At 42.3% G+C, this 20,355-nt stretch overlaps 1 protein-coding gene across 5 annotated transcripts in view; it reads left to right on the top strand.

The window, feature by feature from the left end:
• The window catches only part of LOC109889580 (aryl hydrocarbon receptor nuclear translocator-like protein 1), a 28,237-nt gene that overhangs the window by 6,009 nt on the left and 1,873 nt on the right, over positions 1-20,355 (top strand). For 2 of the 5 annotated variants that reach the window (XM_031823027.1, XM_031823028.1), the window contains exons 2-18: positions 6,141-6,609; positions 9,364-9,416; positions 9,536-9,683; positions 9,952-9,972; positions 10,413-10,451; positions 10,726-10,883; positions 10,980-11,059; positions 11,152-11,244; positions 11,354-11,471; positions 11,684-11,833; positions 17,791-18,037; positions 18,462-18,568; positions 18,685-18,835; positions 19,022-19,110; positions 19,548-19,656; positions 19,952-20,039; positions 20,219-20,312. In XM_031823027.1, the coding sequence (XP_031678887.1) occupies positions 9,404-9,416; positions 9,536-9,683; positions 9,952-9,972; positions 10,413-10,451; positions 10,726-10,883; positions 10,980-11,059; positions 11,152-11,244; positions 11,354-11,471; positions 11,684-11,833; positions 17,791-18,037; positions 18,462-18,568; positions 18,685-18,835; positions 19,022-19,110; positions 19,548-19,656; positions 19,952-20,039; positions 20,219-20,312 (1,705 nt within the window). In that variant the 5' untranslated portion in view covers positions 6,141-6,609; positions 9,364-9,403. The remainder of the gene's footprint in view (positions 1-6,140; positions 6,610-9,363; positions 9,417-9,535; positions 9,684-9,951; positions 9,973-10,412; positions 10,452-10,725; positions 10,884-10,979; positions 11,060-11,151; positions 11,245-11,353; positions 11,472-11,683; positions 11,834-17,790; positions 18,038-18,461; positions 18,569-18,684; positions 18,836-19,021; positions 19,111-19,547; positions 19,657-19,951; positions 20,040-20,218; positions 20,313-20,355) is intronic. The other 3 variants (XM_020481120.2, XM_020481121.2, XM_031823029.1) reach the window with 2 other exon arrangements.

The raw sequence follows: 20,355 nt of genomic DNA, 5'->3' as shown, positions 1-20,355 counted from the left end.
GGTTAGCGTTTCAAACGTCACTCGCTCTGAGACTTGGAGTAGTTGTTCCCCTTGCTCTGAAAGGGCTGCAGATTTTGTGTAACGATGCTTCGAGGTTGGCTGTTGTCGATGTGTTCCTGGTTCGAGCCCAGGAAGAGGGGGCGAGGGACGGAAGCTATACTGTTACACTGGCAATACTAAAGTGGCTATAAGAACTAGAGGTCGACCGATTATGATTTTTCAATACCGATACCGATTATTGGAGGATCAAAAAAGCTGACACCAATTAATAGCCCGATTTAAAAAAAAAATAAAAATAAAAAATAAAAAAAAACTATTTTTAATTAAATATTTAAAAAATGTATTTGTAATAATGACAAATACAACAATACTGAATTAACACTTATTTTAACTTAATATAAAACATCAATAAAATCAATTTAGCAGCATTACCAATGGAAACAACCACCCCAAGGCGAGTGAAGTTTGAAACGCTATTAGCGCACGCTAACTAACCAGCCATTTCACTTCGGTCACACCAGCCTCATCTCGGGAGTTGATAGGTTTGAAGTCATAAACAGCGCAATGCTTGACACACAATGAAGAGCTGCTGGCAAAACGCACTAAAGTGCTGTTTGAATGAATGTTTACTCGCCTGCTTCTGCCTACCACCGCTCAGTCAGATACTTGTATCTTGTATGCTCAGTCAGATTATATGCAACACAGGACACGCTAGATAATATCTAGTAATATCATCAACCATGTGTAGTTAACTAGTGATTATGATTGATTGTTTTAAGATAAATGTAATGCTAGCTAGCAACTTACCTTGGCTTACTGCATTTGCGTAACAGGCAGTCAGTCTCCTTGTGGAGTGCAATGAGAGAGAGAGGCAGGTCGTTATTGCGTTGGACTAGTTAACTGTAACGTTGCAAGATTGGATCCCCCGAGCTGACAAGGTGAAAATCTGTCTTTCTGCCCCTGAACGAGGCAGTTAACCCACCGTTCCTAGGCCGTCTTTGAACATAAGAATGTGTTCTTAACTGACTTGCCTAGTTAAATAAAGATTGAATAAAGGTGTAAAAAAAGAAATCGGCGCCCCAAAATACAGATTTCCGATTGTTATGAAAACTTGAAATCGTCCCTAATTAATCGGCCATTCCGATTAATCCGTCGACATCTAATAAGAACATCCAATAGTCAAAGGTACAGTGGGGCAAAAAAGTATTTAGTCAGCCAACAATTGTGCAAGTTCTCCCACTTAAGAAGATGAGAGGCCTGTAATTTATCATAGGTACACTTCAACTATGACAGACAAAATGAGAAAAAAAATCCTGAAAATCACATTGTAGGATTTTTTATGAATTTATTTGCAAATTATGGTGGAAAATAAGTATTGTCACCTACAAACAAGCAAGATTTCTAGCTCTCAAAGACCTGTAACTTCTTCTTTGAGGCTTCTCTGTCCTCCACTCATTACCTGTATTAATGGCACCTGTTTGAACTTGTTATCAGTATAAAAGACACCTGTCCACAACCTCAAACAGTCACACTCCAAACTCCACTATGGCCAAGACCAAAGAGCTGTCAAAGGACACCAGAAACAAAATTGTAGACCTGTACCAGGCTGGGAAGACTGAATCTGCAATAGGTAAGCAGCTTGGTTTGAAGAAATCAACTGTGGGAGCAATTATTAGGAAATGGAAGACATACAAGACCACTGATAATCTCCCTCGATCTGGGGCTCCACGCAAGATCTCACCACACGGGGGGACCTAGTGAATGACCTGCAGAGAACTGGGACCAAAGTAACAAAGCCTACCATCAGCAAGGGCATTGAAGATGAAACGTGGCTGGGTCTTTCAGCATGACGATGATCCCAAACACACCGCCCGGCCAACAAAGGAGTGGCTTCGTAAGAAGCATTTCAAGGTCCTGGAGTGGCCTAGCCAGTCTCCAGATCTCAACCCCATAGAAAATCTTTGGAGGGAGTTGAAAGTCCGTGTTGCCCAGCAACAGCCCCAAAACATCACTGCTCTAGAGGAGATTTTCATGGAGGGATGGGCCAAAATACCAGCAGTGTGTGAACCTTGTGAAGACTTACAGAAAACATTTGACCTCTGTCATTGCCAACAAAGTGTATATAACAAAGTATTGAGAAACTTTTGTTATTGACCAAATACTTATTTTCCACCATAATTTGCAACTAAATTCATAAAAAATCCTACAATGTGATTTTCTGGATTTTTTCCCCCTCATTTTGTTTGTCATAGTTGAAGTGTACCTATGATGAACATTACAGGCCTCATCTTTTTAAGTGGGAGAACTTGCACTATTGGTGGCTGACTAAATACTTTTTTGCCCCACTGTATATGAAATACAAATGGTATAGAGAGATAGTCCTATAAATACTGTAACTACAACCTTAAACCTCTTACCTTGGAATATTGAAGTCTCATGTTAAAAGGAACCACCAGCGTTCATATCTTCTGAGTAAGGAACTTAAACGTTAGCTTTTTTTTACATGGCACATATTGCACTTTTACTTTCTTCTCCAACACTTTGTTCAATTTTGGAATAAATAATGCAAAAACATGTTTCATTATTTATTTGAGGCTAAATAGATTTTTATTGATGTATTATATTAAGTTAAAATAAGTGTTCATTCAGTATTGTTGTAATTGTCATAAAAAAAATAGGCCTATTTTAATCGGTATCTGCTTTTTTTGGTCCTCCAATAATCGGTATCGCCGTTGAAAAATCATAATCTGTCGACCTCTAAAAGGGATTGTAAAACAGATTTGACATTCAGCCTTCTAAGATTACGCAGGAAGTACAGTCTTGACTGACATTTAGATAACACTCGCCTACTGTTGGCTCCAAATGTTCATCTTATTGTCAACTATTGTACCAAGGTACTTGTACTCCACCTATGGTCACAAATGGTGATTTCTTTCGGAGCTGATTGCTTCCTAAAGTCTATTCTAAGGTCTTTGGTCTTGGTGGCATTCAGATCCAGGATGTTCCCCTTGTACCAAGGTCAAACTCGTCCATTGTAAACTGAATCATGTAATTAGAATTGGATGTGTCATCGGAGTATTTAATGTATGTTATCTCAGAGCAGATGCTCCTACTGTCATCTGTACAGAGTGATCCAGTTGAGACGGTTTTCTTTGTGCTGCACTCACTGTTGAATGTCACCCATTGTGGTCTATTTGACAATCTCTCCTGTTCTGTTGGTTTTCATATCAACTTTATTTTATTGTCCAGAAGCCAAAGGCACAATCCTAGTCATATTAGCAACCCAGCCTAGTTGTTGCCTCCCCCCCCCCCCCCCCCCCCCCCCCCCCCCCCCTCCGATGTTTGTTTTAATCTCTGTCACATATGGAACCATTATCAGGTGCTCTGTTTAGAATGGTGTTTTCCTGTGAATTGCGTTTTGACAAATATTTAAATTGTTTTATTGGCTGCTTCATTACATGAGTTTGATGTTCTGTTAAGAGCATTACCATAATCTAAATGTGACTTCTGTCATTCTGAGCACCGTAGGTGGACGCCTTAATGGCTTATGTACCCAATGCATATGGGTCGGGTTCATTTCTGAAACGGCCGTTAAATTAAAATCTTCCCAGTCACATTGTTCGGGGCGCCACATTTTCCTAACGGAAACCCTGGGACATGTAAACCAGCTTAATCGGAGTTTGAGCAGTGTATTTGATTTGGCATGTGCCAGCAGTGCAAGCCTCCCTAACGAGTGACGTGAGTTCGGGGGGGAAAAGTATCCATCATAGAAATGTTCACATACAAACTTTATATACAAAAACTCCCAAAAATAACATGGTCGCTGTGGTAGAGCGTTTATTTTGATTGGTGATTCTTCACCTAGTCAGCTCGGGGATTTGAACCTTTCGGTTACTGGCCCAATGCTCTTAACCTCTAGGCTACCGGCCGCCCCGTCGCAAAGGTCATGGGTTAAACACGCAGTTGAACAGGGGATTATATATTTCCTCTTTCACAGTGCACGTCAATCCAGTGTTTCTATGTCACATTATTTTCTATGTGGGATATCTAGCTAGCTAGTGTACTGTAACAACCCAACAATGCTGCTTTGTGACAACTTTGGGAGGTGGGTTTTTGACTCCCTAAAGTCTGTCCTTTGCCAGTGATTTGTACATGGGCAGAGTCCAATATTTCCTAGATCTTGATCGTTGTCTGAATGCCAGTCCTTAATTTGGTAATGTTACATTCAAGTAATGCTCCAAACTGCCTTTTTGGATATTGAATATGCTCACAAGTTTATTGAAGTGTAGAAATGATCCAAGATATCTGTCAAGAATGTTGGTTGTATAGAGGTCGACCGATTATGATTTTTCAACGCCGATACCGATTATTGGAGGACCAAAAGGCCGATACCGATTAATCGGCCTATTATTATATTTTTTATTTGTAATAATGACAATTACAACAATACTGAATGAACACTTATTTTAATATAATACATCAATAAAATCAATTTAGCCTCATTTAAATAATGCAAAAACAAAGTGTTGGAGAAGAAAGTAAAAGTGCAATATGTGCTATGTAAGAAAGCTAACGTTTCAGTTCCATGCTCAGAACATGAGAACATATGAAAGCTGGTGGTTCCTTTTAACATGAGTCTTCAATATTCCCAGGTAAGACGTTTTAGGTTGTAGTTATTATAGGACTATTTCCCTCTATACCATTTGTATTTCATTAACCTTTGACTATTGGATGTTCTTATAGGCACTTTAGTATTGCAAGTGTAACAGTATAGCTTCCGTCCCTCTCCTCGCTCCTCCCTGGGCTCGAACCAGCAACACAACGACAACAGCCACCATCGAAGCAGCGTTACCCATGCAGAGCAAGGGGAACAACTACTAGAAGGTTCAGTGATGTTTGAAACACTATTAGTGCGCGCTAACTAGCTAGCCATTTCACTTCGTTTACACCAGCCTCATCTCGGGAGTTCATAGGCTTGAAGTCATAAACAGCGCAATGCTTGACGCACAACGAAGAGCTGCTGGCAAAACGCACTAAAGTGCTGTTTGAATGAATGTTTACGCGCCTGCTTCTGCCTACCACCGCTCAGTCAGATACTTAGATGCTTGTATGCTCAATCAGATTATATGCAACGCAGGACACGCTAGATAATATCTAGTAATATCATCAACCATGTGTCGTTAACTAGTGGTTATGATTGTTTTTATAAGTAAGTTTAATGCTAGCTAGCAACTTACCTTGGCTTACTGCATTCGCGTAACAGGCAGTCTCCTTGTGGAGTGCAACGAGAGAGAGGCAGGTCGTTAATTGCGTTGGACTCGTTAACTGCAATGTTGCAAGATTGGATCCCCCGAGCTGACAAGGTGAAAATCTGTCGTTCTGCCCCTGAACAAGGCAGTTAACCCACCGTTCCTAGGCTGTCATTGAAAATAAGAATGTGTTCCTAACTGAATTGCCCAGTTAAATAAAGGTATATAAAAAAGACGTAAAAAAAAATCGGCACCCAAAATTACCGATTGTTATAAACTTGAAATCGGCCCTAATTAATCGGCCATTCCGATTAATCGGTCGACCTCTAGTTGTAAATTCATAAGCCATGGAAACGGCTGTACAGTAAACCACTGTCCTCAGCTGCGCTGGGAGCCTTATTGTGATCATGTCCTCAGAGACAATGTTTTAATCAAGTAATGGAGGGAAATTACGCCGGGCAAAACTGACCGTTTTGTGCTTCGCGTTGTGTTGATCATGACAGGGGCTTTGTCCCACTCCCACAGAAAAGAGACTAACAAGAAGTGCTTTGCTTTTTCAGGCCAGGAGGGAATAACTTTCACAAGCCTGAAGCCTTTTAACAAAAAGGCCCATGAATAGTATGGAAGATTAACAGAATATTATTCTACATCAACAGTATGCCTATGCTCTGTAACACTTCTGACTTAATGATAGCCTAAATATCCATATTATACCTATGTGATTTTAATTTGAAAGAGGGCGTTTGTTTTTTACTGTGAAATTGCTTCTGTTACTGTCCTTGATTTTCCAACATAGTATTGCGTGAGTTTCTGTGATGTGTAACCTAGGTCTAGGATGTTAGAATTACTGCCGTAGTCAGACCACATCTGACAGTCCTCTTCTCTGTACAGGTAGAGCACCTAGCTCAGTGTCTCAGAGAAGGAGTACCAGACCAACCAACCAGAAGGTGCACATAGATACTGTGACATGATCCTGGGGCCCATTGTTGTGCCATTCATCCACCGCCATCACCACATGTTTTCAGCATGATAATGCATGGCCCCATGTCGCAAGGATCTATACACAATTCCTGGAAGCTAAAAATCCCAGTTGGTCCATTGTCCAAATACTCACGTCACCCATTGAGCATGTTTGGGATGCTTGACGTGTACGACAGCGTTTTCCATTTCCCGCAAATAACCAGCAACTTCGCACAGCCATTGAAGAGGGATGGGACATTCCACAGGCCACAATCAACAGCCTGATCAACTCTGAAGCATTGCTCTCAACCTTTGCCTCTCCCCGAGTCCCATCGCTGCAACTCCCCTACGGACAAGACAAAGTTCAAATTGGATATCCCGAGATTGGGGAGAAAAAGGGGTAAAAAGTGGCCACACCAGATACTGACTGGTTTTCTGATCCACGCCTCTACCTTGTTTTTTTTTTGTTTTAAGATATCTGTGACCAGCAGATGCATATCTGTATTCCCAGTCATGTGAAATCCCATGATTAGAGCCTAATTAATTTCTTTCAATTGACTGATTTTCCTTATGAACTGTAACTCAACAAAATCTTTGAAGTTCTTGCGTTTCAGGGGTGCAACTTTGGTTTTAGAAGTTCGGAGGGGTCATAACCTGGCAGGGGATCTGGGGGTCCTTCCTCAGAATTTTTGGGACATGTAAAGCTAATTTCCTGCATTTCTAAACAATCTAATATGACAATTTTGGGGTAACATTTATTGTAAATAAGAATAGCATATGTTCAGGGCCTAAAATTAACACCCACCACCTGCCAAATGTGTGTCGATTTTGACATTGGTGGGAAAGATGTCTTTCACTAGTCACGTTGGCTGGTGTTCACGGCTCCACAGTGCAAGCATTTCACTCGCCTGTGTGAATATAAATAGTCAAGTATGATCACATTTTATAGCTGTTTCTGCCGTTTTTGTTTCATAGATGTTAAATTAATCGCACAAAGTCAAAGAACTACGAATCGTATGGAGCCTATCCCACCTTGCGCTGCATCCCTGGCTGGGGGCTTTGCGCACATGAAGATCTGAGTGAAAGATTCATTTTTATAAGTGCTGCGCACAGGCTTAAATGTTTATAAAATTTACTTTAAACAATTCTGAGACTTTGTCCTTCTGGTTCTTGGCTATTTTCATTGTTTTGTTCACAAGCTAGAATTGTTTTTCAATGTTTGAGATTCAACTGCTAGGGAAGTGAAGACGTTGGCTATTAGTCAGACTCAATCTCACAGGCACAAACATGACTCCAGTCACGTTACCATGGTAACCTCCCGCCCTTTAAGGGGCAGGTGAAAATGTTGTCTCGTCTAATATTTTTGCTAAAAGACTTAAGGTCACAAAAAATGAAATTAACTTAAACATATACCACATTACTTCTAGTAACACATGTATTGTTTTAAGAGACATTACAAAGCATGCTCATCTATTTTATTTAGTTTTTGTGGGGGGGGGGAAATGTTTTGGCTGGTAAAAAAAAACTGAATGACTGGTAGTTTTTTAAATCAACCTGCCACAGTAGCTGGTGGACCAAAAAGTATATTTTAGGCCTGAATATATTTCTAAACACTTCTACAAGATACTATCATGAGTAACACATCACACTCAGCTTTTGGATGTTAGTGAAACATTCTTTGTTTCAGGTATGTTAGGCCAAGACCAGAGTGACAACCAACAGTACGGCAGGCTGTTGGTTTTGTGTCATTGGGAAAAGCCATTGATACAGTTTGACTTGAGGTTTTTCATTCTCTGAAGCTTCTGGCTTGTTCAGTGTTTGTTGCACAGATAGAATAAAGTGTTGTATATGCAAAAGTTCACCTCAGTGCAGTCAGACTGGTTTTCCCTGGTTGCCTGACCTGCTGAGACCCCTGTCACCATTTTGATCCTGCTCAGATGAGGCATGACAAAGAATTACCTTGGTGTAGATTCATATATTATATTATCCAAGAACAGAATCAATGGTTCATTTACTGAAATTACCATTATTCTCAGACTCTAGTCTACCCATCAACTCAAGACAGAACTTTGTATCCATTCACTGATTGTTATAATATACTGCAAAATTGGGACACCTGTCACCACCTGATCCTGCTAAGACATGATGAACATACTGTAGTGTTGTGTACTGACTGCACCATGACAATGAAGCCTGTGGAGCTGTTTAATACCGTGTCAGTGTGAAAAGTAGAGAAATAGCTAGGGAAACTGACAAATCAATAACGTTACATTGCTATACTGACTTTAATTAGGGCAAAAATAACATCTAGCGTTAGCCAAATTTTGGCTAGCTCTAATGGTACATCAACTGGCAGAAACGAGCCAAGTTAATTTACTTCTGTTAAAACAGGACAAAACAAAGGCTACAACAACAGCTGTTAGGCACTGCTACCTGACGGATATCTAGAGGCTAGCTAGAGCTGAACTGGCTGTGGTAGCTACTAGCTAGCTAGTTAGCTCATTCACTTCAAACAGAACTTCAGTCGAGGGGATGAAACACTAGCTAACGTTACATGTCAGTTATACTACTAGCTCAGCACTAGGAATAAATGCTTTTTTTCTGTTAAGTCAAACAGCATTTACCTTGCTAGCTACATCAGTCAAATAAAGAGTAGCCAGTTTCTGCTCTGCTTGCTTTTACAACTCAGAGAAAAAGCACAACACACAAAGCCCTCACCTGTTCGCACTCTGTGGCAGGGTCCTAAAGTACACCGATGCTGGTGTACTTTGTAGCATTTCTGAATGTGGGGGTTCATTGCACCCCCCTGTACCCAGTAAAAGTTGCGTTTTATATTTTTGTAAAGTGTAATAACAAATGCATCCCAGATCAAACTTGCAAAGACTAGGTTGCCTATCATATACACCCCAGATTTTGCGCTTCAGCACCATAAATTTGATGTTTTCTTTTTAGTGGCACTATGGCTAGCAATGATGACTGAATAAAATAACGTTTTTAATGCATATGACTGTGGGAATATCAGACGTGTCGATGGTAACCTCGTAAACAATTCATTTAGACCCAGCGTTTTTATTTGAAACAGGCATTTATTTGCTGAAATGTGTGCCAATGTTCAGCTATTAAAGTTTTACGGTATACACTTTTCTTCATCCAGAGCAATTGCAAATGGATGGAAGGAAATTCCAGAAGCTGGAATGAACATTTGTGGTGAGCGTGACCCCTTTTGTGCCTTGCTTTGTCCGGCATTTTTCTTGAATTCCATTTGAATTATCCTTCCTCAAAATAGTACAAGTTAGTAACTCTCTCAATTCATATTTCTGTTTCAGATTGTCTAATGGCAGACCAAAGAATGGACATTACCTCTACAATGAATGAGTTCATGTCCCCCAGCTCCAGCGACCTGATCAGCAGCTCCGTCAACACCCCAGGCATGGACTACACCCGCAAGAGAAAGGGCAGCACCTCTGACTACCAGTAAGCATCACCACACTGTGGCCCACTGTGCACAGTCAGTGCTGGAGATGAGTTCACTGAATTCTAAAGCTATGAATGAATAATTAACCCAACCCACTTACTTTGCACATTTTCTCAGAATTATAGCAGGCAATCTGCAAAAATAAATATTTTAGGGCAAATTGCTATATTGACTAATTTGTATGTCTGCTCAGTAGTTTTCCTGCAGTCTGTCATTGATCCACATTCATCTGACAACGGAATGATTAACGCATTATTTTCTTTGCAGAATTGATGGATTTTCTTTCGAGTAAGTATGGTTTAATTTTTTACCTTTGGTTGCAGTTAGCTTTTTTGGATAAATACTTTGAATATTAAAAGGTTTCGAAACAGGACTTGTAGACAGAACATTTGCTAGGAAGGATGGTTAATGATGGCATCCGATTAACTTCCATAGCAGTATAGATACAGACAAGGAAAAACTTAGGAGAGAATTTTTGCAGCAAACAGCATGAATTACCCTACAGTGAGGCTTATTTGTTTTATTTATTACATGTAACTGGTTCTATATTGTACATGGGAGGCATAGATGTTGATGGTATAGGGCTGTGTATGGACTTGTACCATTTACGTAACCTATGTGGACCAGTGGTGAATGGGTTGTTATTGTAACAGGATCCATGTTGCGTGTGTGTGATTGGTGCAAGACAGTTTTCACTAAAACGTGTCTCCTTTTCCCCCTTCTTCCAGGGAGTGTGGTGATCACCAGGGCCGGATAAAAATTGCCAGGTACCCAGACTCATTCTTGAATCCTCATGGTTCACTTTTAAACATCTGTCGGCAGCTACGTATGGTGTTTCTAGTGACCTGGCAAGCGGTTGAACTCCAGGATCAAATATATTCTAATCTCTCTTGCAGGGTGAATTTTTGTATTTTATTAGAGACAGAGAAAGCCTTGTGTCCCATCGATCAATAGGCACTTTATGTAGTCTATAGATTGCGCTGTGTAACAGAAGGACTAGGAGTTGTTCTGACTCTTTGCTTACTGCTACACTGCCAATAGGGAGGCACACAGTCAGATTGAGAAGCGGCGCAGGGACAAGATGAACAGCTTCATAGACGAGCTGGCTGCACTAGTCCCTACCTGCAACGCTATGTCCCGCAAGCTGGACAAACTCACGGTCCTACGCATGGCTGTCCAGCATATGAAGACATTAAGAGGTGAGAGAGAGACAGCAGGCAAATTGTCACTGGACATCAAAGAGGGAGAAGTTGTGACTTGAGAATTCAATGACAATGTTTTGTGTTTTTCTACAGGAGCAGCAAACCCTTACACAGAGGCGAACTACAAGCCGTCTTTCCTGACCGATGATGAACTGAAGCACTTAATATTGAGGGTAGGTTCAAGCCCTCTAACTCCTCTTTGCTAAGTTGCTCTCTGGGTGAGCCTGACGACACAAGCCACAATGTTTTGTGTGTCTTCCTTTAGGCTGCTGACGGCTTTCTGTTTGTTGTTGGATGTGATCGTGGGAAGATCCTTTTTGTCTCGGAGTCAGTTTACAAGATCCTCAACTATTGCCAGGCACGTCTCCATTCCTGTCAAATGTCCTACTGTAATTCATGTTGTACTATACCAGACCAAATCTGAGCTTACAAATGCTAATTTCCAAAGTCAATCTCCCTTTCCTCAGAATGACCTAATTGGCCAGAGTCTGTTTGATTACCTGCATCCTAAAGACATTGCCAAAGTCAAGGAGCAACTGTCGTCATCGGATACAGCACCTCGGGAGCGGCTCATTGATGCCAAAAGTAAACTCTCCTTCCTGTCAAGTCAGGAAAGTAGTTTGACACGGGGTGAAAAAGTCAATACAGCATTATGTCTCATTAAATACTGTATACCAATTACCTGGCAGTTTACCTGCGATATTAAGTATATAAACAACATGGCATATAAGATTAAATACAAGTTATTGGGAATATTTAGCTCACAATGTTCAGCAGATGCAATTGTTCTCCCTCAGCCGGTCTACCAGTTAAGACAGACATCACCCCTGGGCCATCTCGACTGTGCTCCGGGGCCAGACGCTCGTTCTTCTGCCGAATGAAGTGTAACCGGCCCTATGTCAAAACAGAGGACAAGGACTTCCCCTCCACCTGCTCCAAAAAGAAAGGTACCCATCTCAAGATCTAGGCCAGCCTCCTTCCCTGATGCCTTTTATTTCAGTACTCATAAACCTGGCATCACAGATTAGCATCATACTAGCATTACAATTAGAGTACAGGATGTATGCTTCTCTATGTACCAAGTGGCTTGGCTAATAAACAATATGCTTATTTTAGAACTTTGATTGAAACTATCGAGGTTTGAAAACTACCGTTACTTTTTTAAATTTTTATTTTTAACCCTTCGTTTTGGATTCGACATGTCAATGTATGGCTTATACATGCAAACTAAACCATCTGCAGTCCTCTCCCAGCCGAGAAAGGCAAAAAATGATTGCGTTCTAACCTTAGCATCATTCACCCTGTACCGAAACTCTTTGGTACTTTTTTTGATACTAGAACATGAAACGGTTTGGTAATATCATTTTTGGTACTTCTGTCAAATGTCTCACGTTACATACGGATTGAGAGGATTGAGTCTGTCTAGTAATTTGTTGGAATCTTCAAGGAGGCAGTTGTAAGCAGTGGCGTAAAAATACTTTAAAGTACTACTTAAGTACTTTTGGGGGGTATCTGTACTTTACTATTTGTATTTTTTTTTATTTTTACTTCACAACATTCCTAATGAAAATTATATACTTTTTACTCCATACATTCTCTCACACCCAAAAGTACTTGTTACATTTTGAATGCTTAGCAGGACAGTAAAATAGTCTAGTCTAATTCACACTTATCAAGAGAACATCCCTGGTCATCCTTATTGCCTCCACTCTGGCGGAATCACTAAACACATGCTTAGTTTCTAAATTCTGTCTTAAGTGTTGGAGCATGCCCCTGGCTTCCCGTAAATGTATTTAAAATTAATTAATATAAGCTATTTGAAATTATTTATACTGGGTGACTCATGTTTACTCGAGTCATTTTCTATTAAGGTGTCTTTACTCAGTTATAACAATTGGATACTTTTTCCACCACTGTTTGTCAGCTAGCCAGGCTACTTATGCATGCAGCTGACACAGCGCGAGCAGTGATGCCAATTTACCAACTTTTCAGACTACCCTGGCAACTTTTTTTTCAAACAGCACCTAGCAACAAATGTTCCTACTTTTAAAAATGTGTATTGAACTTTTAGCAACTTTTGAAAAGTGACTCAAATGCTAAAATGCACGCATTTTCCCTCCAAATGACACAAAAACTATTTTCTCTGTCACACACTCAGTCACAACACACGTGCCTGGCTGCAAAAGTGCATTGTGAGTGATGTCAGCAGCAGGCGCTCAGTTCGTGAACAGGCAGTAGCAGGCCAGGAACAATTTCTGAAAATTGTAAATCATTGTTGGCTGACTGCAGCAGCAGTGGTAGGGGTTCGACGAGCCAAACCCAATGAATATAGTTAGTCACGAATGTTTGATCTTGAACAGAACTTACAATCTCAATCAAAACTGTACAGCCAGAAGTACAGAAAAGACAATCTGTACCCGAACAAATGTCAAATCATATTTTTCGCTGAGAGGGCCAGTCAATTTGAGTAACGTCATTGTGTATTCTACGTAATGACGCAGTTTTACGTTCCCGCAATGTCATCACAACGTCATTTAGCAATTTTTAGCAACAAATCAACCTGCCTCTAGCAACTTACCTTGAAAATTAGATGGCAACACTGAGTGCGAGACACTTAAGAAGCAAGCGAGAGGAGAGAAAATGGTTTTCTAATGAAAACATCATACCCACAGCTTGTACTTCCGGCGCCGACAGAGATGGCCGCCTCGCTTCGCGTTCCTAGGAAACTATGCAGTTTTTTTATGTGTTATTTCTTACATTGGTACCCCAGGTCATCTTAGGTTTCATTACATACAGTTGAGAAGAACTACTGAACATAAGAGCAGCGTCAACTCACCATCAGTACGACCAAGAATATGACTTTCGCGAAGCGGACCCTGTGTTCTGCCTTTCACCCAGGACAACGGAATGGATCCCAGCCGGCGACCCCCAAAAACGACTTTGAAAAAGGGGAAAACTAAGCGGTCTTCTGGTCAGACTCCGGAGATTGGCACATCGTGCACCACTCCCTAGCATTCTCCTCGCCAATGTCCAGTCTCTTGACAACAAAGTTGATGAAATCCGAGCAAGGGTAGCATTCCAGAGGGACATCAGAGACTAACGTTCTTTGCTTCACGGAAACATGGCTCACTGGAGAAACGCTATCGGAGACGGTGCAGCCAGCTGGTTTCTCCACGCATCGCGCCGACAGAAACAAACATCTTTCTGGTAAGAAGAGGGGCGGGGGCGTATGCTTTATGGTTAACGGGACGTGGTGTGGCCAAAACAACATACAGGAACTCAAGTCCTTCTGTTCACCTGATTTAGAATTCCTCACAATCAAATGTAGACCGCATTATCTACCAAGGGAATTCTCTTTGATTATAATCACAGCCGTATATATTCCCCCCCAAGCAGACACAGATGGCTCTGAACTAACTTTATTTGACTCTTTGCAAACTGGAATCCATATATCCGGAGGCTGCATTCATTGTAGCTGGGGCTTTTAAGAAGGCTAATCTGAAAACAAGACTCCCTAAATTTTATCAGCATATCGATTGCGCAACCAGGGCCAGAAAAACCTTGGATCATTGCTATTCCAACTTCCGCGACGCATATAAGGCCCTGCCCCGCCCTCCTTTCGGAAAAGCTGACTACGACTCCATTTTGTTGATCCCTGCCTACAGATAGAAACTAAAACAAGAAGCTCCCGCGCTGAGGTCTGTTCAACGCTGGTCTGACCAATCTGATTCCACACTCCAAGACTGCTTCCATCACGTGGACTGGGATATGTTCCGTATTGCGTCAGATGACAACATTGACGAATACGCTGATTCGGTGTGCGAGTTCATTAGAACGTGCGTTGAAGATGTCGTTCCCATAGCAACGATTAAAACATTCCCAAACCAGAAACCGTGGATTGATGGCAGCATTCGCGTGAAACTGAAAGCGCAAACCACTGCTTTTAATCAGGGCAAGGTGACTGGAAACATGACCGAATACAAACAGTGTAACTATTCCCTCCGCAAGGCAATCAAACAAGCTAAGTGTCAGTATAGAGACAAAGTAGAATCTCAATTCAACGGCTCAGACACAAGAGGTATGTGGCAGGGTCTACAGTCAATCACGGATTACAAAAAGAAAACCAGCACTGTCACGGACCAGGATGTCTTGCTCCCAGGCAGACTAAATTACTTTTTTGCCCGCTTTGAGGACAATACAGTGCCACTGACACTGCCCGCAACTAAAACATGCGGACTCTCCTTCACTGCAGCCGACGTGAGGAAAACATTTAAACGTGTCAACCCTCGCAAGGCTGCAGGCCCAGACGGCATCCCCAGCCGCGCCCTCAGAGCATACGCAGACCAGCTGGCTGGTGTGTTTACGGACATATTCAATCAATCCCTATCCCAGTCTGTTGTTCCCACATGCTTCAAGAGGGCCACCATTGTTCCTGTTCCCAAGAAAGCTAAGGTAACTGAGCTAAACGACTACCGCCCCGTAGCACTCACTTCCGTCATCATGAAGTGCTTTGAGAGACTAGTCAAGGACCATATCACCTCCACCCTACCTGACACCCTAGACCCACTCCAATTTGCTTACCGCCCAAATAGGTCCACAGACGATGCAATCTCAACCACACTGCACACTGCCCTAACCCATCTGGACAAGAGGAATACCTATGTGAGAATGCTGTTCGACTACAGCTCGGCATTTAACACCATAGTGCACTCCAAGCTCGTCATCAAGCTCGAGACCCTGGGTCTCGACCCCGCCCTGTGCAACTGGGTACTGGACATCCTGACGTGCCGCCCCCAGGTGGTGAGGGTAGGCAACAACATCTCCACCCCGCTGATCCTCAACACTGGGGCCCCACAAGGGTGCGTTCTGAGCCCTCTCCTGTACTCCCTGTTCACCCACGACTGCGTGGCCACGCACGCCTCCAACTCAATCATCAAGTTTGCGGACGACACAACAGTGGTAGGCTTGATAACCAACAACGACGAGACGGCCTACAGGGAAGAAGTGAGGGCCCTCGGAGTGTGGTGTCAGGAAAATAACCTCACACTCAACGTCAACAAAACTAAGGAGATGATTGTGGACTTCAGGAAACAGCAGAGGGAACACCCCCCTATCCACATCGATGGAACAGTAGTGGAGAGGGTAGTAAGTTTTAAGTTCCTCAGCGTACACATCACAGACAAACTGAATTGGTCCACCCACACAGACAGCATCGTGAAGAAGGCGCAGCAGCGCCTCTTCAACCTCAGGAGGCTGAAGAAATTCGGCTTGTCACCAAAAGCACACAAACTTCTACAGATGCACAATCGAGAGCATCCTGTCGGGCTGTATCACCGCCTGGTACGGCAACTGCTCCGCCCACAACCGTAAGGCTCTCCAGAGGGTAGTGAGGTCTGCACAACGCATCACCGAGGGCAAACTACCTGCCCTCCAGGACACCTACACCACCCGATGTCACAGGAAGGCCATAAAGATCATCAAGGACAGCAACCACCCGAGCCACTGCCTGTTCACCCCGCTATCATCCAGAAGGCGAGGTCAGTACAGGTGCATCAAAGCTGGGACCGAGAGACTGAAAAACAGCTTCTATCTCAAGGCCATCAGACTGTTAAACAGCCACCACTAACATTGAGTGGCTGCTGCCAACACACTGACTCAACTCCAGCCACTTTAATAATGGGAATTGTAAAATATATCACTAGCCACTTTAAACTATGCTACCTAATAATGTTTACATACCCTACATTATTCATCTCATATGTATACGTATATACTGTACTCTATCATCTACTGCATCCTTATGTAATACATGTATCATTAGCCACTAACTATGCCACTTTGTTTACATACTCATATGTATATACTGCACTCAATACCATCTACTGTATCTTGCCTATGCCGCTCTGTACCATCACTCATTCATATATCTTTATGTACATATTCTTTATCCCCTTACACTTGTCTATAAGGTAGTGGTTTTTGAATTGTTAGCTAGATTACTTGTTGGTTATTACTGCATTGTCGGAACTAGAAGCACAGAACAACAGAACAACAGATTTGTACCTGGTCAGCTCGGGGATTTGAACTTGCAACCTTTCGGTTACTAGCCCAACACTCTAACCACTAGGCTACCCTGCCGCCCCATTATAATATGATAACAACCCAAAAGTAATGTGAAATGCATTCATAACTTCGCTATGACCACAATATATTTAGACTACTTTGCGTTTGTCTGGGCTTTCTAGCAGTAGCCAGCCAGTAGCCCTGGGCGAAACATTGCACCCTGGGAGTTGAAATGTATTAGCACCATTTAACACACTGCATCTGTTAAGCTCAAAGTCTTGGAGAATAGATACTATCCAAAACAAATACTTTGATTTTTAAAATATTTTACTGCTTATACAATACACTCCTACCATGTATTCATTACATACTATTTGATACAGTTGTCAATGGGGATATCCAACTAGGAAAACCATAATGTAGTGTAAAAGCATCAAAACACTAAAGACCACATGACGTGATGACGTTGTACGGAATTGTGCACAGTTTGGCACCTTTTTAGTGCTCTTGAGGTACTTTCAGAACTACTGGCGTAAAAGTATACGAAGCCTCTGTTCAATCTTTTAAAATGTGCTGCGATTTAAAACCATTTAGTAAGCAAAGCTGTGCAGGTTATGCAAAACAGCATGCAAATGTCCAGCGAAGCCCTCATTGAATATTTTATCTAGGAAAACGTTCTCCCCTTGATTGACCACTGATTTCAGATGGCTGGTTTTACTTGTTTGGTTAGCTTTTGGTTTTCTCATTAAATCAGTCATTTAGACTTGACTTAAAGTCATGGACCACCTGTAAACAGAACCATTGTATGGGAGGAAATATATTTACAATTTTCTACCTACAGCAGACCGCAAGAGCTTCTGCACGATCCACAGTACTGGCTACCTGAAGAGCTGGCAGCCCACCAAGATGGGCCTGGACGATGACAACGAGCCCGACAATGAGGGCTGTAACCTCAGCTGCCTGGTGGCCATCGGCCGGCTGCATCCCCACATCGTCCCCCAGCCCTCCCACAAGGACATCCGCGTCAAACCCACCGATTACGTCTCCCGCCACGCCATCGATGGGAAGTTTGTCTTTGTTGACCAGAGGTACGATGATGGAGCTTATAACTTCATTTTACTATGACATTGTTGGTTTATGATTAGATGTGAGCTAGTTGTTCCTCAAGTTGGCCAAGAAAACATACATTCTAGAAGTATGGTTTAAACTAATACATGAAGAGGCAACAAATCGTCAGTAAATTTCTCTTCAACCACCCTTCACCCAAAATTTGCCTACGTACATAGGCTTGTCAAGGCAGGTTCAGCCTCTGTATATTTTATGAATTAATCTCCTGCTCACAGCTTGACACCTCACAGGCCATTATTACTCATGGCGGTAATTTAAACTATCATAAAAATGTCAGTGAACTGATTAATGTTCATAGGAAACGCTCCGGTGCCATTTTAAAGTTCTCTTCTCAAAAACAAAGAACAGCACGGATAAGAAACTCTATCTTTCCTCTCTATTCAGGGCCACAGCCATTCTTGCATACTTACCCCAGGAGCTTCTTGGCACCTCTTTCTACGAGTATTTCCATCAGGATGATATTGGCCACCTGGCAGAATGTCACAGACAAGGTATTGGATCAACTGTCTGACGTGACAACATTAATTTGTGATTTACATCTTACAATATTTAGTCACCACATTTTGTTCTGTGATCTTACATCCTGGGTATCTTGTGTTTATATCAGTGCTTCAGATGAGAGAAAAGATCAACACAAACAGTTATAAGTTCAAGATTAAAGATGGCTCCTTCATCACTCTGCGAAGTCGCTGGTTCAGTTTCATGAATCCTTGGACCAAAGAGGTGGAGTACATCGTCTCCACAAACACAGTGGTCTCGTAAGTCACCCTTCTCTCTACCGCCCTATTTATGACAAAGATTACATTGGAAAAAACTCTTAACTGTTCATGTATCAATGGGGCTCCATTGATCGTTTTAGAGCTAACTGGCAGTACGTATTTGGTGGTTGTACTGTTTTTGTACTTGAAACTGGTCCTGATGTTGCTGTGTGACTCCATCTCTAGGTGCAGTATGCTTGATGGTGCAGACTCCAACTATCCTCAGTCTGCCGTCTCTCCCACTGCCTCTATGGATGGTGTGCTGACGTCAGAAGGTGACATTTATTGAGTGATGTGAAAGAAGGCATGCTTTTCTACATATCAGAGGGGCTTCCTTTAGGGCTTTGGAACAAGATCTGTCAGCTGATTCTCTCTGGACGCAAAGATGCATGCTATTTTTATTTAACTAGGCAAGTCAGTTAAGAACAATTTCTTATTTTCAATAACAGCCTTGTTCAGGGGCAGAATGACAGATTTGTACCTTGTCAGCTGGGGGATTCAAACTTGCAACCTTTCAGTTACTAGACCAATGCTCTAACCACTAAGCTAATATAATGAATAGCTTTCTTTGATGTAATGTATCTACATGTACGAAATGACAAAACATCTGAGATCTTGTAACAAGACTATAGGAGAGTTGGATCAAATGTGAAAATGCAATGATCTCAGTCAATCTAGGAGCAGTCAGTGTGATTGATATGTATGATTGCAGGTGGAGGGAGACGGGCCCTTCAGACGGTGCCAGGCATCCCCGGGGGAACACATGCAGGTGCCGGTAAGATCGGTCGCATGATCGCAGAGGAGGTGATGGAGACTCAGAGGTGAGAGATGGAGAGAGTGAAGGCAGAAAATGGATGACAGGTTGTTAATAGCTGTAGAAACAAAAGAATAACACCCAGACCATGAAGCCTGGCTTGTTCGGTGATTTACTTTTCTGTACACATCCCTTCGTGGGTGTATTCCCTGCTCTGATATTTATGCACCCTTTATCAAATGTCTGTTCAGTTGTGCCATGTCAGCAATGATTAATTACCTGGAGCTGAAGGTTTATCAGCTGAATTGTTCAGTCTCTCAGCGCCATGAGACTAGGGCTCTGTCTGTTCTTCTCTCTGCCAGGACCCGAGGCTCAACCCCCTCCAGCTGTGGCTCCAGCCCCCTGAACATCAGCACCCCTCCTCCAGACTGCTCTCCAGGGGGCAAGAGTGTGAGTCTGAGGGAGCCACACGATAAAGAACATTGGGATGGTTGAAAGATGACTGATGGATTTTTATTTTTAATTGGTTGGATCTTGTGCTTGAATCCAGTATTGTCTGTTGCTTACTTAGTTAGGCCTGTGATTGAAAGCTGATCTGTCGACCACCACTGACCTATTTGTTCTGGCAGATTCAAAATGGAACGCCAGACCTTCCGTCGGCAGGGATGCTACCAGGAGGACCCGACACCGTTGGATACCCATACTCCAACCAGTCTATTATGAGTAAGTAGCTGTGCAAAGGCAACATGTTCTAAGAATTTCAAAC

The sequence above is a fragment of the Oncorhynchus kisutch genome, linkage group LG4 (assembly GCF_002021735.2).
Source record: "Oncorhynchus kisutch isolate 150728-3 linkage group LG4, Okis_V2, whole genome shotgun sequence".
Lineage (NCBI taxonomy): Eukaryota > Metazoa > Chordata > Actinopteri > Salmoniformes > Salmonidae > Oncorhynchus > Oncorhynchus kisutch.
The sequence above is the reverse complement of the archived record's forward strand: the minus strand, read 5'-3'. Positions and strand labels throughout refer to the sequence as shown.